At 40.1% G+C, this 21029-nt stretch overlaps 1 protein-coding gene across 50 annotated transcripts in view; it reads right to left on the bottom strand.

The window, feature by feature from the left end:
* Window positions 1–2531: 2531 nt before the first annotated feature.
* The window catches only part of NEB (nebulin), a 216065-nt gene continuing 197567 nt past the window's right edge, over window positions 2532–21029 (bottom strand). For 5 of the 50 annotated variants that reach the window (XM_084998630.1, XM_084998635.1, XM_084998636.1 and 2 more), the window contains 9 exons: window positions 20406–20498; window positions 19036–19128; window positions 17577–17669; window positions 6665–6772; window positions 6376–6559; window positions 5983–6075; window positions 4923–5069; window positions 4540–4646; window positions 2532–3249 (listed from right to left, as the gene is read on the bottom strand). In XM_084998630.1, the coding sequence (XP_084854756.1) occupies window positions 3076–3249; window positions 4540–4646; window positions 4923–5069; window positions 5983–6075; window positions 6376–6559; window positions 6665–6772; window positions 17577–17669; window positions 19036–19128; window positions 20406–20498 (1092 nt within the window). In that variant the 3' untranslated portion in view covers window positions 2532–3075. Of the gene's footprint in view, window positions 3250–4539; window positions 4647–4922; window positions 5070–5982; window positions 6076–6375; window positions 6560–6664; window positions 6773–7636; window positions 7730–8054; window positions 8148–8444; window positions 8538–10116; window positions 10210–10784; window positions 10878–11800; window positions 11894–13861; window positions 13955–15703; window positions 15797–17014; window positions 17108–17576; window positions 17670–19035; window positions 19129–20405; window positions 20499–21029 lie in introns of all 50 variants that reach the window. The other 45 variants (XM_084998589.1, XM_084998594.1, XM_084998595.1 and 42 more) reach the window with 26 other exon arrangements.

The following is a 21029-nucleotide window of genomic DNA, read 5'->3' as shown; positions in this document are numbered from 1 at the left end:
CCTCTGGGAAGTTGATAGGAGGTACTGTGGTCTGGTGCCCCTCTTCTGACCCAGAGGAACCTTCCTTGTAGGTCTCCTTGAGCTCAAGAATGAGAAATGGATGATCTTTTATCCTGAAGTTATCTGCCCACAGGGAGCAGATTACAGTTGCTCAGCCTGGGACCCGTCTAATCTTCATGTGACTGGTGCAGGTTCCATCCTTGGCTGGGGAATTTCCACATGCCAGGGGTGTGGCCAAAAAAGAATTGTTTTCTGGGAGTGTAGGCTGTAGATACCCTTCCTCGGTTCTGATTTGAAATCTTCAGTAATGTTTCTGTTATTCCTTGCTGTTGTGGATGCATCCGTTTTGGGGACGCTGAGAAGGTGCTGAATTCTGTGGTCTGTTGACACTGGGTGAAAAGAGGGAGCAGCTGGACACAGGAGATAGGAAGGGATCCCCAGCTGGGTTATGGCACTTTTGTTTCCCCTGTGTGCGTGCACATCACAGTCCTGGTGTCTAGACTTTGTGAGGTTCAGGTTCTTCATGCCTCCACACAAAATGAATTCAGCAAGAGAAAAAGTGATAGGCAAGAAATAGATTTATTAAGATAGGATGTTTGTGAGAAATGCAAGCGGGCAGGCAAGGAGGCTCTGCCAACAGGCAATGTTTCATTTTTATGGCGGAGTAATTTGTGTGTGTGTGTGTGTGTGTGTGTGTGTGTCTGTCACATCTTAAACTAATCATCTGGTGTTAGGCATATGAGTTGTTTCTATCCCTTGACTATAAATAGTGCTGCAGTGAACATCGGAGTACAAATATCTTTTTGAATTAGTTGTCTTTTGCAGATGTATATCAAAAGTGGGATTGCTGGTAGTTCTATTTTTAGTGTTTTCTCATTTCTTTTTTGGCCACCGCATGGCATATCGAGTTCCCAAGGCCAGGGATCAGATCCAAGCCGCAGTTGCAACCTACACTGCAGCTGTGGCAATGTCAGATCCTTTAACCCACTGCTGGTCTGGGATTGAATTTGTGTCCTGGTGCTGCAGAGATGCTGCCCATTCCATTGCACCATAGCAGGAACTGCTGTTTTTAGTTTTTCGAAGAACCGCCATACTCTCTGTACTGCCTGCACCAATTTATATTCTCACCAACAGTGCACAAGGGTTCCCTTTTTTCCATACCCTCTCCAGCATTTATTAGTTGTAGACTTTGTTGATGGCCATTCTGACAACAGTGAAGTGATATCTCATTGTAGTTTTGATTTAAATTTTTCTAATAATTAGCAACAATGAGCATTTTTCCATGTGCCTACTGGACATTATATGTCTTTTTTGGAGAAATGTCTGTTTAGCTCTTTTGCCCATTTCTTGATTGCATTGTCTTTTTGATGATGAGCTGAGTGAGTTTGTATATTTTGGAGATTAATTTCTTGGTTGCTTCTTGCAAATATTTTCTCCCATCCCAAGGTTGTCTTTTAGTTTTGTTGATGGTTTCCTTCACTATGTAAAAGCTTATATGTTGGATTAGGTCCCATTTGTTTATTTTTGCTTTTCTTTATTTTGCCCAAATAAGAAAAAAAAAAAGTGAAACAGACTTAATAGCATTGAAAGATACTGTTTTCTGTGGCTGCTGTAGCAGCCACATGCTGAGTGGGTTAAATAACAAAGTTATTGTCTTAGTTCTGGAGGTCAGAAGTCTGAGATAGGTATTAACAAGGTTTAGTTTCTTCCAAGAACTGTGAGGGAGGCTCTTTTTATGCCTCTCCCCTAGCTTCTGGTGGTTTGCTGGCAATTTTTGGCTTTCTTGGCATGTAGAAGCATCACCCCAATCTCTGCCTTCATTTTCACATGCACTCTTCCTGAGTATTAGCGGTGGGTCTCAGGTACACATTAAGAAGCTTAAGGATCACTGTATTACTAACAGCTCTAAAGTAACATGGACAGCTATTTTGCTTTGTAATGATAAGGCCATTTTTGATTGATTGGCACTCCACCCTTTGCCATAAACTGCCAGCCCACTGGATAGAGTCCAGGGAAGATTCCCTGAAGTTAGGATTGGATCCCACAACTATTTCTAAAACTTTATAAGCCGAACCTTGAGGGAAGCTTTATGAACACAAGCATGGAGAGATTTTTAAGAAACTACACTTGTATGTTTTTAAGGGGGTTTGGGGTTTGTTTTTTCAGTGAAGTCTAGTGTGATTTGCCTTGTAGAAGTTTGGAGGGGTTTTTTTAGGTTTGTTTGGTTTGGTTTGGTTTTTTTAGGGCCTCTCCTACGGCATACGGAGGTTCCCAGGCTAGGGTTCCAATCAGAGCTGAAGCTGCTGGCCTACACCTCAGCCACAGCAACGCCAGATCTGAGCTGTCTTCGACCTACATCAGAGCTTATGGTAACACTGGATCCTTATCCCACTGAGTGAGGCCAGGGATTGAACCTGCACCCTCACGGTTCCTAGTCAGATCCATTTCTGCTGCACGACAGGAACTCCTGCTTTGTTGAAATTTTTATAGTAGATCTTAAAACTTAAATAATGCTCATTCCATCAGTGGTATTTGTTGCAGAATTATAGAGTTTATTAGTTACTACCTTACCATCAGCTTTATAACTTCAGAATTGGATTAGAAATAAAAGCAACAGCAGTTCGGTAAGCAAAGAAAGGGTAAATATCTGCCATTTTTTAAAACTGTGCTTAGGATGTTCAGAACCCTTGTTTTAGAAATGTTAAACATGTTCATGATAAGAGTTGATACAGCCATAATATAACAATGCAGAAACTTTTAAGCCGAAGGGAAAATTTGATGGCAGTTTTTAAAAATAATAAACCTATGGGGTTTAATGTATCTGAATTTTATGTGCAAGTCCAGAAGATAATGAAGCAAGTCTAGTTTAATACTTGGACTGGTTAGTGATACTAACATTTCTTTTACTGATGAAATATAGGAGTACATATATAAACAAATTAAGGGATGGTACAGCCATAAATTATACTGACACAAAACACAAGGCAGCTTGAGAACTCAGGGAACAGTGGAGAATCTAAACTGAAATACCAACGGCAGGTAGGTCCTGTAGACAGGCGTGAGGCTTTGAAGTGCCTAAATAGCTTCAACATAGTTGGCTGGGAGCATGCCGGTCCGGCCGGTCCTCTGCACGGTGCCATACATCCAGCCTTCATCAATAGCTTGAACATTTACAATGGCGTCTCCATCTCTGAAGGACACCTCATCTGCATCAGCAGCCATATAGTCGTACATGGCACGGAAGATTTTCTATTGCATACAGGAAAGAAGGGGAAATACTAGATTTGAAACAACCTGAACCTCCAAACATTAAGAAGCCAGTCACAAAAGACAACATGCTGTGTGATTTCATTTGTATGACATGTCCCAAATAGGCGATACGTAGAGATGTACATTAGTGGATGACTAGGATTGGAGGGAACGGGGATGGCGAGTGACTGCTGATGAGTATAAAGGTTTTTTGGGGGTGATGAATCTAAAATTAGGTTATGGTGATAGCTGAACAGCTCTGTAAATAAACTAGAGATTTATTGGAATTGTATACTTCAAATGATGAACTTAATAGTATATTACAATAGTCCCCACTTATCCATGGGAAATATTCTGGAACCCCTGTATTTTCCTGAAACCATGGAGAGAGATGAACCCTACATATATGTTTTTTCCTATACATAACGCACGTACCTATGATAAAGTTTAATTTATAAATTAGGCATAGTAAGAGAAAATCCAAATTGCCAGCATCGTTATTCTAATGCTTTTGAGATCATTACTAAGTAAAATAAACAGTATGATACTTTGAGTCAATCTGACAACAGAAGGCTACTAAATGGCTAATGGGTGTGCAGTGTGGATATGCTGGACAGAGGGATGATTCACTGGTGAATGGGAGAGGGAGCATGCAATTTCATTATACTACCCAGATTGATGCACAACTTGAATTTCATGAATTATTCATTTTTGGAATTTTGCATTTAATATTTTCAGACAGTGGCCGACGGTGGAAACCAAGGATAAGGGGAACTACTATAATATATTCATAAAACCATATGTATGTGAAGAAAGAATGTACTTTATAGTACAATTATTGAATATACTTTTGAGTTGCTAGTGAAGCTTTTCTGATATTAGTACTGACAGCATGAGCTCTGTGGTAAAAGAACATTATATAAAGTAGAATATTTGATTTTTTTAAAAACCCACAATACCTATAATCATTGCATATATCAAAAAATGAGAGGTAGTTCCCATTGTGGCGCAGTGGTTAACGAATCCGACTAGGAACCACGAGGTTGTGGGGTTCGATCCCTGGCCTGGTTCAATGGGTTAAGGATCCGGCGTCGTCGTGAGCTGTGGTGTAGGTCGAAGACTCGGCTTGGATCCCATGTTGCTGTGGCTGCGGTGTAGGCCTGCAGCAACAGCTCCGGTTAGACCCCTAGCCTGGGAACCTCCATATGCCGTGGGAGCAGCCCTAGAAAAGACAAAAAGACAAAAAAAAAAAAAAAAAAAGAATGACTTAGATTCTTTATTGTTACTTACTCCAGCCGTAGATGGATGAGATGGGATAGAGGATACTGTTGTCTGCTGGGTGGCAACTGAAGATGATCGTTGCTGTGGGAGCTCTGTGGTTTTTGCATGTTTGTAAGCTGAAAGGAAGGGGGAAAATAATTTAACGTGACATCATTTAATCTGTACTTAGGGGAAAAGAGCACCGCTCAGCTGCTAATTTAAAAAGAATGGTTTCCAAGAAAGGAGGAATGAAAATGAAATAGCACATTTAATGCACTTCTCTATAATGCTAGCGCTCTCATTCGGAGAAAGGACCCCGATGTTTTGCGTTTTGTTTTTACTCAGAGCATCTCTTTAGCCTAACCGCCAGTGAGCTGGCCGGCCACAGCTGTCAGTGTCAAGGCCACTTGTACCTGCTGAGGTTGCAGAGAAGAAGACGCCCCCGTCACTGTAGGTGGAGAGGCGGGCAGCTTCTGAATGCTCCGACTTCTCCTCACCACCGCTGATGCTCAGTGCGCTGGCGGATCTCGACTGCTCCCTGCTCCGGCGCTGAGCTTGCGCTGGGGAGGCAAGGTGGGAGAGAGACAGGGATAAAATTTCTGTAGCAGTAATGCCTAACGGTAACAAATCTCAAGTGGTTCTGTTCATTATCAAGTATGTTTTTAAGTAGATTTCCATGTATTATAGCCTCAAAGCTCTTAGATACAAGGCCATCCTCACTTTAATTCCTACAAGTTGTGGTACAGCCAGGCTTCCAATCTGTCCTACTACTTCTTCCCACTACCCTTCTCATTTCCTGGCTCACCAAAATGAACAGATAGTAATGTTCACAAATTCTACCTTTCATCTTTTCCAGAAAGTCCTTCCTTCCAAATTAAATTAACTTCCAAATTGATTTATATGGCCTTTCTCTGTGTTTCCAGTCTGTGTGCAGACCCTTTAAATTGTTCATGTCAGGGTATAACCACTGATTTAATGGTCTTTGTTCATCCGTAGACTGGGGTATAAACCCTTTGAGGACAGGCATTACATACTACTTTACTTTTAATATGAATAGAAGGCATAAAGGCATGTGTGGCCTGTTTTGTTGAATGGGTAATCTCCCTTGATACAAGAGAGTTCAGAAAGTTGCTAAAGCTCAAATCCATTCTCTTCCCTTTGTTCAGGTTTAGGATTTTTTTTTCCCATTATTTCTCCAACAGAAAGATGTACTACCTCTTTTTCTTTAGGAAAAAAAATAATAACGATGGGAACTGAAGGAGACTTACCCTGCATCAGTGAAACAATCTTTTCCTAACTTGAACTTGTCTAGAAAATGAGCTTGGCCCACTAGTCAAGGAGGTATTTTTATGCTGAGAGGGCAACTCCAGAAATTGTAAGCCCTGGAGGAGGGGGACTTCCGAGCCTAAAAGCTATTGGCACTAGCCTACTAAAAGGTGACATTTATGTCGTGAGCCTTTTATGGCAACATACCATTAAGCATGTGTAAGCTTCGGGATTGAATGTTGTCTTCTGCTGGATCATAGTCAAAAACTGAGCCAGGGTTTGTACGCCAGACACGTAAACCTAAAAGTGAGATTAAAGATCAGGAAAGATGTCCGTGAACACTTCTGATGATTTGGGTACCAAGGCATGAACGTAAACAAAAGCGATTGAATAACAGTTAGCTTAGTTCTGGCCATGCTGTCTCCTCAGAGGAGAATGAAGCAGAAAGTAGATGTGAGCTTTGCAAATGATGAAAGGATATGGGTTTTCTTTCACACCTAATGAAAGCAGATTGAAGTCCTCTGTCCTTTGCTTTGCTCTAAAGTCACCTGAGTTCTTCTACCCCCCTTAAAGTGGATTTCCCTCCTCGGCTCCAGTTACCTGTAATAGTTTCCTGATCCTGGTCATTCCGCTTTTGCTCCATTTCTACCACTTTTCTCTGAATACCTCGGTAGTTAATGTCACTGAAGTCCTGTGTGTTCTTCTTTACTCGTTCAGTGATGGGATCCGTCACCACTGGTGTGAAGCAACCCTTGTGTTTTTCAAAGTCTTCATGATATTTCACCTGGAATTTCATGTATTCACTTGGTGAAAATATGATGATGTGATCATTTCCTTTTTTCACATGTTCCAACAGGCGGCCCACCAGTCTGAGAGATTCCCAACTTACCGTTGAGATGTGGCGTTGGGTCTCCCTCACCCGTCGCATCTCTGGCGTGTCCAAGACATAGGCAGCTTTGCCTTGTATTTGTTTCCGGAAGCTATCAGAATAGAGCACCTGACGGAGAAAAGATCAGGAATGAGTACAGGTCATGGTACCTACCATGCTAATCCTGAAGCCTCAAAACCCTTCCAACAGATGGAGGTGACAAGAGGTGGGGAGGGAAGTCCTGTGGTGGACAGCGTAATGGTTCTAGCCTGAGGGTGGATGGGCAGGGCTTGCATTAGGAGACAAAAGGTTTTGACTTTGAACATGTAACTTTCATTTTCAGAGGAGAAGGGGCAAAGGGTCATTTTGAAAGGAAGGGGGGGTGATAGTGGTCTCTTGAATTTTCTGGGAATTGTCACACCAGCATCAGCGCAAGGGATGGTATCTGGCGCTAAATGTGATACCGACATTTGAAAGAACTATCCTTTAAAACAAGTGATCATATCTTGAAGGTGTATGTCCAGATTTTATAAACCAATATGCTAACACAAATCAGTCTCAGACATGAAAAACAGCAAATACAAAGTCAGAGAAGGTGTCCATTTCAGAGCATTACCTGTTTCATAAAGTGTCTTAGAAACAGAGGAGGCTAGATCAAGGATGTTAGGAAGTCAATTTGTTACAGTTGGTTATGTAAAACTACCTCAGAGTAAAGGAAAAGAGAAGAGAAAACATTGGCAAGTAATGGGTTATGCCTTAGTATGATCATTTGGAATTTAAAAAGCACAGTTGTGTTAATTTTAGTGTGAATTTTCAGTGGAATGAAAAAATGCACATTTTTATGGGGTTAAAATGTTATTTTCCAGGATGTTGCATATCTCTCTTTTCATTTTAGTGTGTTTTTCAGTTGAATGAGAAAGACACTTTTTTATGATGTTAAAATGTTATTTTCCAAGTGAGTTGCACTACTCCTTTTTTAGTCCTAGAAAATACCGAGCTAATATTTTCTTGGTTGCGCTTAGCTCTCTCCATCTCTGGAGTGACTGGTGTCGGAGTTGCTTTTCTCATATTCTCTTTGTACAGTACCTAGAGGGGCCGAGAGAGCATCCACATATCAGAGAGCAGAAACCCAATTCTGAAAACCATCATCCAGCCAGTGTTATGGCTCGATTATTTCACACTCTAAGAAACACCTCACGAAGAGAAAGCCATTAAAATGTTATTGTATAAAGCAAAAGATGAAGAATTAAATCAGCTTGAGCTGGTGGGGTTGGTATGTTGTTTTTAAGTGGGTGAAGGAGAATTTTAAAAAATAAAGGTTTGGGGGAAACTGTGAGATGAATTAGTGGTATAACCATGGTTGCCAGGCTTGTTAAAAGTGTCACCATTTCCTTTGCCCTCTCTGAAATACCGAGCTAAAGTTTTCTTGATTGCGCTTGACTCTTTCCATCTCAGGAGTAAAGGGTGTGGGGGTGGCTTTCCCCAGGTTCTCTTTGTATATCACCTGTGAGATACAAAGTTGGACCTGAAAGTCACTAGGAGACAATATTCAGGCTATTCAATATAATGCAATTTGGGGGAGAAAACTCCAGGTTTAATCTATTACTATTAGTGAGAACAGCTCTCAAGAAGAAAGCTTAAAAAAACAGTTAATGGCAGTGGTAAGTGTAATATATCATTTAGGGGATTCTAAAAAACTGGCATTTTGCTTTATTTTTAACCTGGGATGGAGTTAGGAGCAGGTCAAAAGGCAGGGGTTACTTTGCAAAATTAAAAGCACTTTCATTTCTCAAGACAATACCGAGCTAATGTTCTCTTGATTGCGTTTGACTCTCTGCATCTCTGGAGTGACAGGGGTTGGGGTGCCTTTCCCCACATTTTCTTTGTACAAAATCTATGCGAGTCCAATGGATCCAAAAAGCCAAAAAGAAAAAAAAAATTATAGTTACCAAAAAAATTAAACAGACGGATCATTTGTTAGGAGGCTCAGTGCCAAACTATTTGGGCAATAAGGTTAGATGGAAAGAAACATGTTTCCAAAGCAAGTTGATGTAGTTACAGCAAAACACACATTTTCAGAGTAGGACCCTGCCCTGAAATCCTTGCAGCTTGTGAGATAGAACTGTAGTTTTTGTGCCTAGTTCTGGGGTACAGGGCACAGGAGAGGGATGAGGGACTGTTTTTACTCTTGCTAGTCTGCACAAGTCAAACACCTGACAGATGATCTCACAAGACTTAAGGGCACCCGCTTGAGTAACACTGAGAAGGTGAAGGTTACTGCTTAAATAGCAGTGTGGGGCTGGCCCGTTTGCTGCACTTAAATTCTCATAGATACGTGGGTAAAAGGTATCCTTGCTATCACGGGTACTCTGCTTCTACTTTAGTTCAGTACATCAACATGCTATCTATCAGTAAGGAAAAATGTATCACTATCATGGTAAGCCAATAGGAAACATAGTAACACATCATGGTAAAGTGTCTACCTTGCTGTCACCTCAGTGACATTCTTGGGGGCACAGGAGTTTCGGGATATGGCATTCAAGAGGAAGCATTCTGAGAAGTGGTTCTCAAAGTGAGGTTGATGGACAGCAAGGTCAGCTTCACCTGAGAACTTGATAGGAATGCAAATTTTCTGGCCCCACACCAGATCTACAGAATGAGAACCTGGGGGGGTTCAGGTGATTCTGATGCACACTAGAGATTCAGAAGCTCTGCCTTCCAGGGTCAGAGAACCCTGCAGACAGTGTCAATGTCAAGGGTCACAAGGGTCTTCATTACATAAGCTAGTGTCCCCACACAAACCCCAATCCACCAGCAATCTATAAACGTAAAATACCACAGACTGCAGGCTTACAGAAAATGGTGTACTAAAATTAGCAGTTAAAAACTGCAATACAGAAGAACCAAAAGAACTAAAATTGGAAAAACAAAAAACAGTTCAAGCAACACTTTCCTTTTTAAGTAAATTGACATTCATTTGCCAAAACCACTACTGGATCTTAATTTATGTCATTATCTCTGAAGGAGAGGATCAGGGGTTATTTTTCCCAAGGGCTCTTTGTCTAAATCTGACAGGGTAAATTAGAACCTAAAGACAGGTGCAAAAACACAACAAAATCATAACTCCAATGTTCTAGAAAGTGCCCCATCACACCTACTATGCCACTCCCAGAACTTCACAAGTATGTAAAAGAGACCTTGGGGGTAATGGGTAGAAAGTTTGGGGAGAGATGAGCAAAACAATGTTTTACTGGAAAAATCTGTTACTTCCCAATATTAGAACTTTAAAATATGGATTAAGCAACTTTGTTATTAAGGGGTTAAGTCTAGGAGTAGTTCTAAATGGAAGAAGGATAAACGTAATTAAGAGATTCACAATATTTCAGTTGTCTTTAAAAAGTAGGATTAATATATATTAAGTCATTAAAGAAGTAGTTTTTTGTTTTGTTTTGTTTTGTCTCTCGCCAAAGTACCGAGCTAATATTTTCTTGATTGTGTTTGACTCTCTCCATCTCTGGGGTGACAGGTAAAGGAGTTCCCTTGCCCATGTTTTCTTTGTATAACACCTGTGTGATGAGAAAGCATCCAGAAAAAACAACCATAAGTAACATTTCATTTGTTGAGAGATTTTTAAGGGTGAGTTCAACTTCCTTATCAAATGACATAATAGTCCAAAGAGCCAGGAGTTATATGCCAACAAGATGCCGCAAGAAACCTAAATGGCACCTACTCTTGGAATGGGGAAACTGACTCTAGGGCAGCAAGGCCCTTAGCTGCTGGGAAAAGCTGTGAAGTTATCCATGTTATCTTTTTTCATTTCTATGAGCACAGGGCCTCCCAAACAGTCGCATGGGGATTGGAGATTGTTAGATCCTGGTTTTATTGTTATCCAAGCAAACTAAAAGAAAAGGTGTTTAAAAAAAATAGTTTAAAATGCCAGAAAAATTAGAAATCATAATTAACTGAAATTTTTAAAAAAAGAATCTATAGTAATATTGAAATGTGAAAGTTTGTCCTTTTGCTATGTGAGGTACATTAGAAGCGAAGGAAGGGAAGTGGGTTTAAAAAAAGAACAAATGTTAGGTATCAATTTAATTTTGAGGTTAAGTGGCATCATCTTTTCCCTTTCTTTCCAAAATACCGAGCTAAGGTTTTCTTGATTGAGTTTGACTCTCTGCATCTCTGGAGTGATGGCGACTGGGATTCCTGTGCCCAGGTTTTCTTTGTATAGCACCTGTATGATAAGAAAGCATCCAGAACAAAAAGAGCAATCAACCATTCTCCCCTTCTTACAGAGCGAGGTAGAAAGGCAATGAGGAAGAGAACGAGTTAGCGAGGGAAACACCAGAAGCTTCTAGATCCAACCTGTAGGAGCCTAAAGACATCCTTAAAAGCAAGGGAATGCAGGAAAGAGCAGCAAAAACTAAGAGGTTTGAAAGGAAAGGTTTGTTGTTGAATTAATTTCTGCAGTGCTGAGCACAGGAGACCGCCACGGAAGGGAGCCACGCCCCCAGCTTGTTAGGAGGATGGGGAAAAAAGAAGAGCAGAGACAAGAGAACCAATGGGTTATTTGGATTTGGAAATGTTATTTACAAATCACATAAGGATATTCAGGTTTTATATGCACTGCCTATATGAAGATGCATACACACACATCTTTTGTTGATTTTCAAAAGAAGTCAAAGTAATTTTTAGCTTAGGTGAACATATTGGAAGAATTAATTACATTTAAGGCAAATGGAGAACAGTGACAAAATGCTTTAAAAAAAACTTGAAAATATCTATACAAATACTAGTAAGGATCAAGAAGGTTAGACTAGGAAATGAAGCCAATAGTTTAACCTTTGCAGAATAAATTTTTGTAAGCTTTATGTCCAGATCGAATTTGCCAAAGCAGGATAAATGTGGGTGCTTAGAGACTGGGGATGTTATTGTTTTTAAAGGCTGGAATACAATATCAAATTTTTTAAAAGTGATATTAATATTTAAAATGAGGAAACTGATTCATGGAAAATGGGAGCATTAAATCGCAATCAAGACAAAGTTTTTTAACTTTGTCTTGGGATAAGTTGATTAGATTTTAAAATATAGCCATTAATCTTCTAAAAATATGGTTTAAAATTAGTTAAAGTGTTTTTGTTGTTGTTTTTTAAATACCGAACTAAAATTTTCTTGATTGTGTTTGACTCTCTCCATCTCTGGAGTCATGGGAATTGGAATTCCTTTCCCGAGGTTTTCTTTATACAACACCTGTATGATACAAGAAAGCATCCGGAAAAGATAAGAGCAGTCAAAACAGCCCTTTCACCTATCATGTAGGGACACAGATATCAAAGAGGAAAGACAGTTCACCCAGTCATCCTGTCTTTTCACAGACCTGGATAAGAATATGCACCATATTTCTTTGGCTGAGGTGCTAGTGTATTTGATATTCAACTTTATGCTAATTCATATATTAAATGTTTGTTTTCTCTGTTAGGAATTAAGGAATAAAACCAATTATTTTATAAAAGTACTAAAATGATAAGTGTACAATAGAAAATTACTATTTTGTTTTCTTCTTAGGGCCACACCTGTAGCATATGGAATTTCCCGAGGCTAGGGGTCAAATCGAAGCTGCAGCTGCCGGCCTACACCACAGCCACAGCAACTCTGGGATCTGAGCCACACCTGTGACCTACACTGCAGCTCATGCAAACGTGGGATCCTTAACTCGCTGAGTGAGGCCAGGGACCGAACCCACAACCTCATGGATTCTAGTCAGGTTCTTCACCCGTTGAGCCACAACAGGATCCCCCAAGAAAGGATATTTTTTAGTTAAATTGGCAACTATTTTCCCTACACAGAACATGTGTTTTACAGAATAGCAGGCAATTTAAACACCAGGTCAAATCTATGCACTGTGGTAAACTGGTCTTTGTTGAGTAAATTCACAAGTTGTAGAGGTGGTCAAGTCTAAATACATAGTGCTGTCTGTTTCCCATAGGATCTTAGAGATTTGTGCACCACTGGACAGTTCTGCCTACATTTCACCTGTGTGAAAATTAACACAAGTGTTACTTAAAAGGAAGAAATTGTCCAGGATCATGAAGATCTCAAATAGACATAAACAATAAAATACTTACTCTAATATAGAAGAAAATAATTTTAAAATAACTTTGAAAATTAGTGCAAACCTTTTAACAGAAGGAATAATGACAATCATAATGATAAAATCTACAAGGAAAACAGTGACTATAACATTCCAAAAATAATACTAATTCACATTGAACATTTAATAAAAGTGAAAGGTTGTTAGTGAGTAGTGATTACAAACACAGGAAAACAAAACAAGACAAAAGACAGTGGGACCAAAGAAGGTTACTGATCCAATGACGGGAAAGAATCAAACTTTCAGAAGATATTTAAACTGACAAACATTTTGGATCAAACATCTCCCACCCCCACCCCCCAAAAACAATCCAGCCACATTTTCCCAGTGGCGTTTGAGTCTCCATCTCAGGCACAGGTGAATCTAAGTTCCTCATGTAAAAGTTTCACAGACTGTTGATTATTATAGAGTTGTTCAACAATGAAAACATTAATAAAAGAAAAAAAATTAAATACAAACTCATGATCTAATTTGTATATTAGAAAGAAATCAGAGGGCCCGGGTTTCTGTTTATGGAATGGCTTTCTAACCAAGCATCAAGACAGGATTGCTCTGAGTTCCAATCCTGTGTGATTTTCTTTCTCTTTCTTTCCCAGTCCACTGCTCATCTACAGGATAGGATCCGTGTTAAGGACACCCCATTCCCAGTAAAAGCCACCATTTCTACATGTGGCCTTGAGTCCTGCACCTTTTCTTGCAAAGCTAACCCCCAAACATCAAAAAAAACCCAGAGTTCCAAGTAAATAAGAGCTAGAGTGTTTGGGGGTTTGGGACATCAATTAACTTCCAAAGTCCCAGCAGTAACATAAAATATGACAAGAGAAGGAAGGGAACCAATCAAAGGTTTTAAGGGACTATTATAGGAAGAATGAAACTCGTTAGAATCAAACGGGGTCGGGGGGTGGGGGGGAGTGAGTACAAGATCTGGAGGACAGTAGAATTCAGTTGATGAGATTTAAAAAAAAATTTGTTAAACTGATTATTTTTAAAGGGACTAAGAGAAGTTTTGTTGTATAGAAAGGTATTATTATTTTTAATACAAGTTAAAGGAGCTCTCTCCCAAATACCGAGCTAAAGTTCTCTTGATTGCGCTTGACCCGCTCCATCTCAGGAGTGACAGGGAGGGGAGTCCCCTTGCTCAAGTTCTCTTTGTACAAAATCTGTGTGCACAAAACCAACAATCAAATCAGCCTGGACCCACTTTTTAGTTAGACTTAGCTTTTCAAATAGGCTCTGAAAGTTTTTTCTAAAGCTCCTTTGTAGGGCCCCAGCTGTGGCATATGGAGGTTCCCAAGCTAGGTGTTGAATCAGAGCTGCAGCTGCCGGCCTACACCACAGCCACAGCAACTCGGGATCTGAGCCACACCTGTGACCTACACTGCAGCTCATGCAAACGTGGGATCCTTAACTCGCTGAGTGAGGCCGGGGACCGAACCCACAACCTCATGGATTCTAGTCAGGTTCTTCACCCGTTGAGCCACAACAGGATCCCCCAGAAAGGTTATTTTTTAGTTAAATTGGCAACTATTTTCCCTACACAGAACATGTGTTTTACAGAATAGCAGGCAATTTAAACACCAGGTCAAATCTATGCACTGTGGTAAACTGGTCTTTGTTGAGTAAATTCACAAGTTGTAGAGGTGGTCAAGTCTAAATACATAGTGCTGTCTGTTTCCCATAGGATTTTAGAGATTTGTGCACCACTGGACAGTTTTGCCTACATTTCACCTGTGTGAAAATTAACACAAGTGTTACTTAAAAGGAAGAAATTGTCCAGGATCATGAAGATCTCAAATAGACATAAACAATAAAATACTTACTCTAATATAGAAGAAAATAATTTTAAAATAACTTTGAAAACTAGTGCAAACCTTTTAACAGAAGGAATAATGACAATCATAATGATAAAATCTACAAGGAAAACAGTGACTATAACATTCCAAAAATAATACTAATTCACATTGAACATTTAATAAAAGTGAAAGGTTGTTAGTGAGTAGTGATTACAAACACAGGAAAACAAAACAAGACAAAAGACAGTGGGACCAAAGAAGGTTACTGATCCAATGACGGGAAAGAATCAAACTTTCAGAAGATATTTAAACTGACAAACATTTTGGATCAAACATCTCCCACCCCCACCCCCCAAAAACAATCCAGCCACATTTTCCCAGTGGCGTTTGAGTCTCCATCTCAGGCACAGGTGAATCTAAGTTCCTTACGTAAAAGTTTCACAGACTGTTGATTATTATAGAGTTGTTCAACAATGAAAACATTAATAAAAGAAAAAAACCATTAAATACAAACTCATGATCTAATTTGTATATTAGAAAGAAATCAGAGGGCCCGGGTTTCTGTTTATGGAATGGCTTTCTAACCAAGCATCAAGACAGGATTGCTCTGAGTTCCAATCCTGTGTGATTTTCTTTCTCTTTCTTTCCCAGTCCACTGCTCATCTACAGGATAGGATCCGTGTTAAGGACACCCCATTCCCAGTAAAAGCCACCATTTCTACATGTGGCCTTGAGTCCTGCACCTTTTCTTGCAAAGCTAACCCCCAAACATCAAAAAAAACCCAGAGTTCCAAGTAAATAAGAGCTAGAGTGTTTGGGGGTTTGGGACATCAATTAACTTCCAAAGTCCCAGCAGTAACATAAAATATGACAAGAGAAGGAAGGGAACCAATCAAAGGTTTTAAGGGACTATTATAGGAAGAATGAAACTCGTTAGAATCATACGGGGGTTGGGGGGGAGTGAGTACAAGGTCTGGAAGACAGTAGAATTCAGTTGATGAGATTTAAAAAAAAATTTGTTAAACTGATTATTTTTAAAGGGACTAAGAGAAGTTTTGTTGTATAGAAAGGTATTATTATTTTTAATACAAGTTAAAGGAGCTCTCTCCCAAATACCGAGCTAAAGTTCTCTTGATTGCGCTTGACCCGCTCCATCTCAGGAGTGACAGGGAGGGGAGTCCCCTTGCTCAAGTTCTCTTTGTACAAAATCTGTGTGCACAAAACCAACAATCAAATCAGCCTGGACCCACTTTTTAGTTAGACTTAGCTTTTCAAATAGGCTCTGAAAGTTTTTTCTAAAGCTCCTTTGTAGGGCCCCAGCTGTGGCATATGGAGGTTCCCAAGCTAGGTGTTGAATCAGAGCTGCAGCTGCCGGCCTACACCACAGCCACAGCAACTCGGGATCTGAGCCACACCTGTGACCTACACTGCAGCTCATGCAAACGTGGGATCCTTAACTCGCTGAGTGAGGCCAGGGACCGAACCCACAACCTCATGGATTCTAGTCAGGTTCTTCACCCACTGAACCACAATGGGGACTCCCCTAAAAGTATTTTTTGTTTGTTTCCATAATGACTAAATTAGGCCTAAATAACTTTGACATAGAACAAGCACAGATCATCTTTGGACATTTTGTCACACACAGTATGAGTGTGTCTCTAAGTGGCATTAATATTGACACAGCTGCCAAGCTGCAGGCAGGAGTCACTTATTTATATGGGCCTTCTCTCAAAAACAGAAGGATTAGGCCTAAACAGATAGTGCTCAAGTTAATTGCAATTTTTATCCATAATGAGTTGTTGGTAACTCTAATTTAGAGAACTAAAAAAGAAAAGGGGTGGGTCTTTGGTGAATAAATATTAAAGGTGAAATAAATATTAGCTTTCAATGATCCTGAAACTATTCCAAAGGAAAGCTCATGTATATCTTGTGTGATACACAAAAAATAGCTGAGTCACTGGGAATTGCTCTGTTTTTTTTGGAATGAAAATGTTCAAGAATCACATTCTTTTAAGGAAAGCTGCAAACACAAAATACATCAGAGTCACAATAAATACAAATAAAATTCTAGTTAATATTGTCCTTTTGAAGGCGTGTTAGATTTTACTGTTGACTTATGCCACACCAGTTAGAAATATCTACTGTTATTCAAGGAATATTTGAGGAAGAAAACACTAAGTATTACAGGTTTTTAAGGAAAGAGATAATAGCTATGTTTTAGGAAAAATGCAGTTAAAATTTCACACCAACACTAAAATAAATACTAAATTAGATTTGGGTTGAAAACTGGGGTAATATTTGGTATCATTATTTTCATTATAAGAATTTAGTATTTTTATAGGAAGAAAATTATGTATTTGCAATGTGTTAAAAATATTATTTTAAATAAAAATTAAGGGATTTTGTTTTTTGCCCCCTAAGAAATACCGAGCTAAAGTTCTCTTGATTGCGTTTGACTCTCTCCATCTCTGGAGTGATAGGTGTTGGGGTTCCTTTCCCCAAATTTTCTTTGTACAAAACCTGTGAGATACAAGAAAGTACCCAAAAGACATTCAAAACAAGCACAAGGATTAAGGAAGAGAGAAAATTGGGGATGGGGTTATGTGAGGAGGGAGTTTTTCAGGTAGTAATATTTAGTAAGGATAATGCTCTCTTTACTTCACATTTTAATGATAAACTCTATGATGCTAATTCTGGGAATGAAAAACTATACAGGAAGTAAAGTTACAGGAGGTGAGTATAATGATGAGGAAACTTATGTTAACTCTATTTCAGATCTATGCGCTCACACTGTCAGTGGCCAAAAGTGTTAAAATACCATCAGAAAAGTGTTTAAGTCCAGACAGTCTTGGTCAGGTCATAACACACATACACACAGACACACACAAAATTGTTGTTAAGATGTTACTTCTTAAGAAAGGATGATGGGTTATTCTGGTAATTTTTTTAATGGGAAATCAAGTTTCTTATTTGATATATTTGTAAATACCGAGCTAAAGTTCTCTTGATTGCGTTTGACTCTCTCAATCTCTGGAGTGACTGGGGTTGGAATGCCTGTCCCCAGGTTTTCTTTGTACATAACCTGTAGAAGATAATTAGAACGTCTAAAAAAGCAACATGACCACGAATCCTTTGGATTAGAGCTACATGGGGCTATTTGGTGCAAACTCATAAAAACAATCTAGCTTTCAAACAGGACTCTCAAGGGATAACGCAGGAAATGCCTCAAATATTTACATTCTCTCTTCAAAAGTAGTAATTTTACCACCTTGAAGACTGGACTAAATTATGCATTTTCTATAGTCAGCACTTACTGCAGTCTGAAAATGCATTAAACAGTGCTAATCAATTCAACAATGAAAAAACTCTAACCACTTGATAACATAGAGCATTAGTCCCTGGAAAACAGTAAGTCCACAGTAGATTTGTACTTAATAGATGGCTTGGTTTAAATTTTTCTAATCCTGTGATTTTTTTTTTTTTATTCCTTCAGGATTATTGAGAATTTTCTGTTTGTTTTGTGTTTTCTTCTGAAAACTCCTAGCTGGACTTTATTCTGGAGATATCCTTAATGTAAGGACAGTTAAACAGTTTATTTTTCCAGGAAGAGCATCTTTTGCTGAAATTTTTACTGATGATGTGTTTTCTATTACTTTTTTTTTTTTTTTTTTTGGTCTTTTGCCTTTTATATGGCTGCTCCTGTAGCATATGGAGGTTTCCAGGCTAGGGGTCTAATCGGAGCTTTAGCCGCTGGCCTACACCAGAGCCACAGCAACACCAGATCTGAGCCAAGTCTACGACCTAGACCACAGCTCACGACAATGCCAGATCCTCAACTCACTGAGCAAGGCCAGGGATTGAACCTGAAACCTCTTGGTTCCCAGTCAGATTCACTAACCACTGAGCCATGACGGGAACTCCAGTGTTTTCTATTACTTTTACGTTTTATTTTATTTTTTTTAAAAGACCACACCCATGGCATATGGAAGTTCCCAGGCCAGGAACTGAATCTGAACCACAGTTGCAACCTCTGACGCAGCTGCAGCAACACAGGATCCTTTAACCCACTGGAACCGAAGCTGCATCTCTTCAGCAACCCAAGCTGCTGCAGTTGGATTCTTAACCCACTGGGCCATAGCAGGAGCTCCTGCTTTAATGTTTATATATGTATGCTTTTGATTGAATAACTTGAGATCATCCCAATACATTTCTACTTTCAGCACAGTTTACTTTAGAAAATGCAGGTATAATAATTAAGCCAAGTCCTTTCTGCTCCTTGAATGTGTAAAGATGTTTTTTACCTGCTTTTGCAAACCTGACTGCCCTTGGTAGAGCAAGAAGGCTTGGCATGATCCCCAGACCTGGGAAACCAGGGTTAGCAGGAAGAAGGGAGGAGCTAACGAGACAGGTGGGGAGGGACAAGAGGGACAGAGCGCAGGGGCTCCTACCGAGCTGATGTGCTTCTGTGTCTCCTTGACACGCTTTACTTCAGGCAGGTCTGGAATAGGGGTTCCTTGTCCAATCGTCTCCTTATACTTAACCTGCAGACATAAAAATGTGTGTGTTTGATGAGTAGCCCCATAATTTGCAAAGTCACAGTTTTTTTTTGGTTTGTTTGTTTTTTGGTTTTTTTTGGTCTTTTTAGGGCTACACCTGTGGCATATGGAGGTTCCCAGGCTAGGGGTCGAATCAGCGCTATAGCTGCCAGCCTACATCACAACCATAGCAACTCGGGATCTGAGCCACGTCTGCGACCTATGCTATAGCTCATGGCAACGCTGGATCCTTAACCCATTGAGCAAGGCCAGGGATTCAACCCGTTCCCTCATGGATACTAGTTGGATTTGTTAACCACTGAGCCATGACGGGAACTCCCCCATAGTCACAGTTTAAACAGCAGAAGCGCTACACTTATTGGGAATGGAGCCACATTTGGATATTGGGTCAGAGGAGAACAATGCCAGGGTCAAGGACAAGGGGGCTCTACCTGGTCTCTTTGTGGGTGGGGACCATATCGAGACTGAAGACTCTTCTCTTCCCTGGGGTCTCTCAGGTTTCGTACCCACAAGTCATTTGACCAGGACAGACACACATCCAGAAAGGGCCATTCTCTGCCTCTCACATCTGCTACTTTCTTACAAGTGAAAAGGAGTCTCATCTTGAGCAAACTAGTCAAGCTCCCCTGAATCTTCCCACCTAGCCTCGACCTTTGGACTTCCAAGACCATCTTTGCACTGCCCAATTTCAGCAAGAATCCTGCTAAGTCAGTTTCGCCAAGATCCCCACCTTCCACATCTCATCACCCGTGATACCTGATCAAATTCCTATCTGATATCCCCAGGTGAAGTCTGATCACTCTGACCTGCCTCCAGCAAGAATCCTGTTAGGCCGCTTCACCCTGATGCTTTTTTTCGGAGTAATTTTCCATCCACTGATCCTCTCCCTCCAACCCCTTCCTCCTCATCCTCCTCATCCCACCCCTGTCCACCCAACTCCCATAAATCCTTACATTCCCTTGATTGTATTCAGAACTGACTGAGACATCTTTCTCTCTGTTGAAATCGTCCTGAATAAAGTCTGTCTTTCTACTGCCTAAGTGCCTGTCCAGCTCTGGTTTGCTTTGACAGAGGCCCCTCTGTTTTCCATATCCAACCAGCCTTCAGGAAATCTGCCTTGGTACTGCATTGTGAGATGACCCTTATTTCAGAAACTTAAGCTGCTTCCAGTGACAAAGATTTTGAATGCAGCTCAGACATCAGCGTAAATCACCACAGGGAGGCAGAAAACATTGAAAACCAGTCCCAGTGGGCGTCTTTACCGAGCTAATGTGGTCCTGGGTTTGCTTCACTCTCATCATCTCTGGTGTCTTTCCAATTGCCGTTCCTGGTGAGACATCCTCTTTATATAATACCTGGGCATTCAGAATCAGGACAGTGTTACACAGAAGAAAGGAAAACCCAGCAATTCCTGGAGAAAGACTAGGAGACATGGCTTCTGTGAAAACAAAAGACACTAGAGAGAGTTCTTAGGCAAGTGCCGGAGTATCTGGTGTGGTCTGCATTAGCATCAATAATGTAAACCATGTGTACCACACACATCATTTTCCACATTTTGAGATTTCTTTTAAGATTATCATACTGTATTACTACGGGATGATAAAAACCAGAAAATGTTGATTAAAAAACCCCCACTTCCCACTTGAAACACAAAACCCATAAAAGAAATACAAAGTCAGTTATTTTCGGGGAGGCAAAATAAATCGCAGTGTGAAAAAGAAATCCATCTTTCTGGAGAAAGACAACACATGCTACTGCTCTGGGATTTAAAATGTTAAAAGAAAGAAAAGCTCCTTTTTGTTAGCAGATTTAAGTTGTTATTTCAAATGGTCTCTGGGATGATGAATTTAGAGCCAAGTATGGGGGAATTTTAACAAATAATTGCT

Source organism: Sus scrofa, chromosome 15 (assembly GCF_054392235.1).
Source record: "Sus scrofa isolate SSC_HxYL_T2T_F1_AM1 chromosome 15, Sscrofa_HxYL_maternal_Yorkshire_Landrace_v2.0, whole genome shotgun sequence".
Lineage (NCBI taxonomy): Eukaryota > Metazoa > Chordata > Mammalia > Artiodactyla > Suidae > Sus > Sus scrofa.
The sequence above is the reverse complement of the archived record's forward strand: the minus strand, read 5'-3'. Positions and strand labels throughout refer to the sequence as shown.